General features: G+C 46.6%; 1 protein-coding gene across 1 annotated transcript; it reads right to left on the bottom strand.

The window, feature by feature from the left end:
• Nucleotides 1-2,670: 2,670 nt before the first annotated feature.
• Nucleotides 2,671-7,017, bottom strand: LAMTOR3 (late endosomal/lysosomal adaptor, MAPK and MTOR activator 3; the record flags this gene model as incomplete). Its single annotated transcript, XM_081998882.1, has 6 exons — nucleotides 2,671-2,744; nucleotides 3,737-3,800; nucleotides 4,834-4,967; nucleotides 5,879-5,937; nucleotides 6,716-6,750; nucleotides 7,009-7,017. The coding sequence occupies 6 exons, from the start codon at nucleotides 7,015-7,017 to the stop codon at nucleotides 2,671-2,673; spliced, it is 375 nt and encodes a 124-aa protein (XP_081855008.1).
• Nucleotides 7,018-7,332: the final 315 nt, after the last annotated feature.

Below are 7,332 nucleotides of genomic sequence, written 5' to 3'. Positions count from 1 at the left end.
TTTCAAATGGCATATGTAGGCAACAGCGAGCAGCGTCATGCAAGCACACCTGTTCACAAACTAGGATGATGAGAAACAGGCAGCTGGTTCCCAGTGCACATATGATGGAGCAGCCACGGGACCCTAAGGAGCAAGGAGCCCTGGGCATCAGGGTGCCTTTGCCTGTGGCAGCCACCAGCATGGTTAGTAACATTCCATGGTGGGCCCCTCACAAGTCCCCCTTGAAAATGGGCTGGATTTTGTACTACTTCACATGGAGAACTCAGAACAAGGTTCTGCCCAGAACTGTGTTCTAGAATTAAGCCCTGCTTGCTTTGTATTAAACAAGGTCAGTAAAAGAAAAGCACCATGTACATTAAAAATAGGGATTTCAAATAATACATCTTCTACATAACCTGAGGTAAATTTCCATCTATATTTTGGAAGACTCGTACAGGTGTAACAGCATTGCAGCTTGCTATGGAGTTGGGAAGCAGAAGCACAGTACTTTGGTGCTGTAGTCAAAAAAGATGTTACATTGTGGAAGCAAGGTTTGACACGCTGGAGGGTCCCAAGACCAGCTTGGCCTGACCTCAAGGCTGACCCAGCTGCAAGACCCTCTGCACAATCCTAATTCTTCTGGAGAGGGAGGGAAAGAGCTGGGGCAGGGGCGCCTCTTCCTGCGTAAGCAAACCTCTCCCACTATGCAAAAGGGTGTGGCACAGGGCTGAGTACTGCTGACACAGGTCAGTGTTCAATAGACGCCTCTACTGTGAGAAAACTGGAGAGGAAACATACTGGAAGAAGAAAGAAAATCTAGAATTGAACATGGCAATAGCATTTTATTGCAACTTAGAAATTCAAAATATTTGTAAATATTTTTATACAGACTGTTTTCTGAATAAAATGTCATTACAAAACTACCAAAGGTCTTCTGTATTCCCATACTGTACTGTTAAAGCTCTAGCCTCTCTTTTCCCTTAAAGAAGTCATTTAAGAAATTGGCATCTCCCATTTCGTTAAGAAGCTTTGATGAGTTTGTGAGAGCAAGAGAGAAGCAGCATAAGGGGAAGAGAGAGCAGATACTCTCCAGCAACTGTGTCACTGTGTAACCAGAAAAGCAGCCTTCCCTTTTTCACATGAACAGGCTGTTACAAACCATTAGAAGCAAGTTCAGCACGCGATGCCACGAACTGAAGGCAGTAAACAAAATGGTGCTTGGCTGGCCTAGGAAGCAGAGTTACAAAGGGACGAGTGGAACAGAAGCTAACAGCAAGAGTCAGGCCCATGGTGGAACACAAATGCTTTTTGCCAGAAATACACACCGAGACACCGCAGGGCTCTGTTTCCAGCTGCTTCTGTAATGACCAGCAATGGAAAGCTCAAGACAGGAGCTCAGTTTAAATGGGAAAGTGATGACTGACAACTTCAAAATCTCTGTGAGAACTTTTGAGACAAGAATTCCCAGCCCTCATTTCCAGCACCACCATCTCCTCCCATCCTGCCTGATGCTGAAGGTGGGCAAGGTATAAATGAGGGGGCAGTGGCACCCCCTTTCCCAGCCTGAGGCAGAGACCTGCCAAGACCTCTCCCTTATACCAGCAGCGCTTTGGTTTCAGTGCTGGAGGTCTTCGGTGCAGCCAGCACAAGGGGAATGGGGGAGGGAACAAGGAGAGGCAGAGAGCATGGGGTTGAACCCCAGCAACAGGAAGCCAGTCAGCACTAGCCTCTGCATCTCTGCATTGACTCTTGCCCAATCGAGAGACTTACTGGTTAGTTTTCAGCCTGTAAATCATCTCCTGGATTTTGTACATATACAAAACATTAAAGAGACCTGTTCTCTCCACAGGACAGCTGATGTGCTGTGGAGTATCATGGTGCAACAGAAGAGTGGACCAGGCTCTGTCATTTAAAAATACTGTATTTTATTTATACTTATTTACTTAGGAAAACCTAAGGGTAAATGAGCTGAGAGTGTCACCAGTGATGAACCCACACAAAGACTATAAGACATGAGATTTTCACAACCATATTACACAAAAAACCCATGAAGAAGTGAGACATTGTTCGGGTGCTTTTATCTGGGCATCAGGAAAACCCCTAAAGCAACAGCTTTCGTAGAAATAGCTTTCTTCTTAATAGAAGCAGGATGCAGCTAGCGTCCAGATTAGTAGCATTCCCCTTGCCAAAGTATCACTCACATAAGACAGTCGGGATATTTATTGATTGTACCGACACATCACTGCTAGTAAGCTTTCTCTCACAATCTTCTTTCAACCATATCTTTAATAACACTACACAACGATCTGCTTTCCAATACAACATAGTAGCTGGCCTGAGGATAAGCCCCACCACATGCCAGGTTCCCTGTAAAGCAAGAGATCTGTGGGTTGCTCATTTGAGCCAACAGCATCATGCCGATGTGGCTCAGCTGGCTGAGCTAAACTCCATGGGAGCTATTTTGGTGGTCTCTCCAGTACTGCACAATACAAGAAGCGTGGCCTAAAGTAACATCCACCTACAACACACTAGTAGATCATTTCAGATTCAGTACTATGTACAATTTACTCTTACTTAGTATACTAAGGAGCTCTGGTATTTCTTCTGAGACGTGTTATTTGACTGAGGATTATTGAATCTTTGTGTCCACTGGGCTGCAGAGGGATGCTGCACTCTGGCTATACCATCAGGTTAAGAAACTTCAACAACCTGCCTCAGTTCTTCAAACAGGGGTGTGAGCTCCTTCTCTAAACTTACAATCAACCCTGGAAAGAGAAAAGAGAACATCCCATCAAACGACACAATTAACAAGCCTCTCTCCAAACCCTTGCAACTGCCCCCGCCCCCAAGTCACAGGCAGCATTTTCCAAAACATGAAATGTTTCACTTGAGGTGCTCACTCTCCATGGGAACAGCGGGCAGCACCCCCAGGCAGGGTGCCTGCACCCCCGGCACCAACAGCAGCACGGCCGTGCAGCGCAGCTCTCCTCCGTGCTGCTGCTCGCCTCCCATGGCTACCAAGTCCCAAGCAGCTGGGCAAGAATTAAATTCCTTTTGCTTGCGCTCTCATCAGCGGACACTCTCACGAACAAGGCCGGGTGCCTCCCTGAAGGATCTCCCCACCCCACAGAAGTAGCAAGACCAAGCTGCACACCTAACTGTGGAACGTAACTTGGAACTGAGGGAAAGAAACTGGACAACTGGTTTGTGCAGTACAATCATTGCCAGTGCAGCAAACACTCTCACATAGCAAGGGTAAGGATAATCACTGGAGAAATAAGGCTTCTAACAGAGTAACAACTTCAGCAAGTCACCTGAAATCTATGAATTTTTGCTTACACCTCTTCCTTCTCCCCTTCACAATATGCTGACAAAATTCATAGCAGGAGCAAAGTTAATATATCTTGAAGTAAATTTGGGTAATTTATTTTTTATTTATATTTATTTTATAAATATGTATTTTCTACATTATTATATACACATACTGTATGTATATAATATATAATATTATTATATTATATAATAATATAATATTTTATAAATATATATTATATAAAAGATATATTTATAAATATATAATAATATATTGTATACATATACTATATCATAATATTATTATTGTGTGCTATATAATAATATACTTTTATATAGTATTTTATAAATATATTATATAAAATTATTTATAATAATTTGGGTAATTATTTAAACACCTGGGCCTTAAAATACTGCAACATTTCAAACACACATGAAGACATACCAGTATTGGCATTGCTGCTAGCAATGAAACTTACTACCAAAGGTAAGCGATTGAACTGCACCACCTGCAAGGAGAGAGAACAGCCTTCAGCCAGCAACCAACACATTGGATGTCTGAGCTCTGACACATGAATTCTTTCTGGAATAAGCCTCCTCTTCACTTTAAAGGGTAAGGAGGAGCAAGAGCCACAGAACTGACTTTTCAGGTTCATGGTTACAAACACCAACAGAATTCACACCACAGTACAGAAAGCCACACGTGGAAAGCCTGGCATTTCCCTCCCATGTCCTGTAGTGTTATCTACCCAAAATCCAACCCTACTACAAACCCTGCGAAAACCACGCTCTCCGCAGGCAACACAGGGGCAGGCAGGTTTATTGTTTTAAAACACTCTTCAGCATATAGCAGTATCTCCTCTTCCATTAATTGAGAACTGGAATCCTGAGCACAACAATACACTAGTAGCATCAAGAGAATTAAAGCAATGTACTCAATGTGTGTAAACCAACTCATTCACCCATTTATTTTCCAAACAAAGCTAGATTTTGTAGGCTAAACAGCTGGCCAGTTTACTGCAGTCACAATAAAAAAAACCTCTCAAGACCACTAGAAATTGAGACACAGCAGAAACTTAGTAGATGACGGCTTTCAGGACACAACCAGTTTGTGAAAAATACAAGTGGCATTTCAAAGCTTTCTTACCTCAAAGTCATGCTAGCAGCAAGATCAGCTATGAAGCAGGCTGCATGTGTGTATTTAAATTTAGGTGTCACCAATGACAAACAAATACTGTCATAAACCCTTTGTAACAGATTCTGAAGGCAGATGAGCATATGAGCAGCACCTGCTGCAAATTCCCGATTACTACCCATTCAGAAAAATTCACCATTTTCAACCAGTAAATCTCAGTTTTGAGAACTATAAGAGAAGCTTAACAAACAGTGCGAAAGTTCAGCTTAGCCATTTAAGCGGTGTGAGAAATAAAACACAGATACTTCAACAGCAGCCAAATGGAAATCTAGCAGAATTCAAACCACCTCTCCCTTGCTCAGGAACAGCTCAGATCACTGAGAAGAGGCCACACTTAGGTTACTCACCTGGTACGTGTTGTAATAGCAGATGATACTTTTGTTTTTAGAAAGTCCTAGTTTACTGCCCTGATCTGTGGCAAGGGCAAAGGTGGACAGAAAGCCAGGTCGCAGTGCATGTTCTGGAGCATTATCGTTGGCAACTGGAACAAACAAGAAGATTCTTATTCTTACATGGTATCTGTGACTGCATCACAACTCCTTATCCAGCCCAGTGCTCTGCCAAAAGCAGAGCTGGTGTTGGGGAACACATAACATATCTTGCATCCTTCCGCAGCAAGTACAGGGTAATTTTTGTGAGCGGTACATCATTTAATACTCTGTTCGTGATCAATGCTCATTATACCAGTGTCCTCCCTAGCATGCCTAAGAAACAGTCTTTTCCTTTACGATGCACAGCCCGTGCTTATGTCACTTTGGCTCTGCATCCCTCACTGTTTCCACCAGTTCCAGCCTTTGAACTGATTACTGGCACAGAGTCACTTGAATGAAAACAAGTGAAGATGTGCAAGTTCTACTAGGCATTTAAGTACTTTGGGATGTTAAAAACAAACAAAACAAACCTGCAGTACTTTAATCAGTACTCTCCAACAAGTTTGCCTACAACATAAAAACATCTTAAACAAAGACTGCAGAGATACGACAGAAATTACAGTACCAAAAAGCAAACTAAATTAAGTAACGTGTAAAAGTTGGATGCAGGTGCTTCTGAGCGCAGACCAGCCAAGCCAACAAAATACCAGCAAGCTCCCTCTAGCACTTTGTATCAGCCCATGAGTGACTTGAAGATACAAGCACCTTACACCACTCCAACCCTATTCACTGATGCAAATTTCTGTGGCCCACAATTATTGAGGACATTGCATATACACAAACACAGGGATAAACTTCAAGAGGTATATAACCAACTATTAAACTTGAAGTCTAATTTAATTCTTCAGTTTTGGATATTCAGCTATGGAGCATAACCTGAGAAGGTTCTGCTGCACTTTTCCACCCCCTGCTGTTCAACCAGGATTTCAGTCACAGTGCAGAGCGAGGAGCTGGAAGTTACCTTTGATAACAGGCACACCATCTCTATCTGAGACTACGATAGCATGAAGACCTTCAATGCTGAAAAAAAAAAAAAAAGAAAAGGAGGCACCATTTTAAAAACAGAACCATTAGTAGCAAAGATCTTTCTTCCTGAACAAATATGCAAGGAAGGGGAAAATATGGAAAAAAAATGATGCCTTCACTAATTTAATATTTCATTGAAAGGGACTTGTTCTCTTTAGTACAGGTGGTCTCTCAGAGCAGTAAAAAGAGAACTATAAAATAAAAACACTGAAAATTGCATGGAACTTTTAGCTTCAGAAAGAGGAGTAATGCTCCTCATCAAATTCCATTAGTCACGCAGGAGTCTCTGTATGTTACCCCTCACTTAACGAGTGCCAGTTCTGCCGTATTTGCACATAACCTCAGACGGCAGCCGCTTCGTTATGCTAATAACCGGCAATTGCCAAAAAGGGAATTATCAAGCATTAGGCAATCGAGTCACGGGGAATGCGTTTTTCCGCTCCTCTTCGCGACGCGAGGAGCACGCTTCAGGTCAGTCCAAACGAGCGAGGGAAAGGTTAAGCTGGCTTCACCTCAAGTTACTTCCAGCTCACTGGAACGACAAAAACCGTGCGCCGAGTTCGCCGCCTCCCTCCAGCAGCGGATGGGGCTGGCAACCAACGGCTCCCCGCAGCCTGGCGGGGCTCAGATAATAACCGCCTTCGGAATTTGAAAGCGGCCCGACGGCCGGCCCCGGTGGGCTCCGCTACGGTGGGCGGCTGCAGCGCGCAGGGGCCGCCGCCGCCACACCCCCCGCGCCGGGCCGGGCCCGCCGCGCCCCCGCGCCAGTTACCTCGGCAGCTTCTTGTACAGAAACCTCTTCAGGTCCTGCGGGCAGAGACGGGCGGCACGTTACTGGTCTCCCACAGGCACCAGGCGGAAGGAGCTGCCTGCGCCCCGCGGCACCGGGTGCAGTCCCGCGGCTCCCTCCCCCGCGGCTCTCCCTTCCCACCGGGCCCCAGCTCCCCCCGCCCCGCCGCCCCGGACGCACCCGGCCCGACGCTCGGCCGCACCTCACCTTCCCCGCCCCAGGCCGCCGCCCGCGCCCCAACCGCCGCCCAACCGCCCTGCGGGAGCCGCACTCACGTCGGCCATGGCTGGGGGCCTGCCGGCGCCGCCACCGCCTCCGCGGGCCTGCGAGACGAGAGGGCGTCCGGTCACCCGCGACGCGGCGGGAGTGGCCCCCGCCTCGAAGGAGGGGAGCGGCAGGCGGGAGCGCTCCCTCCCTGAGGCCCGGCCGCCTCCCCCCACCCCGCTGCCATGGTAGAGGCCGCCCCCACCCGCCCCGGGAGGGGACAGCGGCTGTGCCGAGACCACCGTCGCGCAGGGGGTGGGGGGCACTTCCCGCCCCACCCTACTCTACCCTACCCTACCTGTCCACGCGGCCGGCGCACCCTGCACTGGCACTAC

The sequence above is a fragment of the Phaethon aethereus genome, assembly GCF_964289735.1.
Source record: "Phaethon aethereus genome assembly, chromosome: 4".
NCBI lineage: Eukaryota > Metazoa > Chordata > Aves > Phaethontiformes > Phaethontidae > Phaethon > Phaethon aethereus.
The sequence above is the reverse complement of the archived record's forward strand: the minus strand, read 5'-3'. Positions and strand labels throughout refer to the sequence as shown.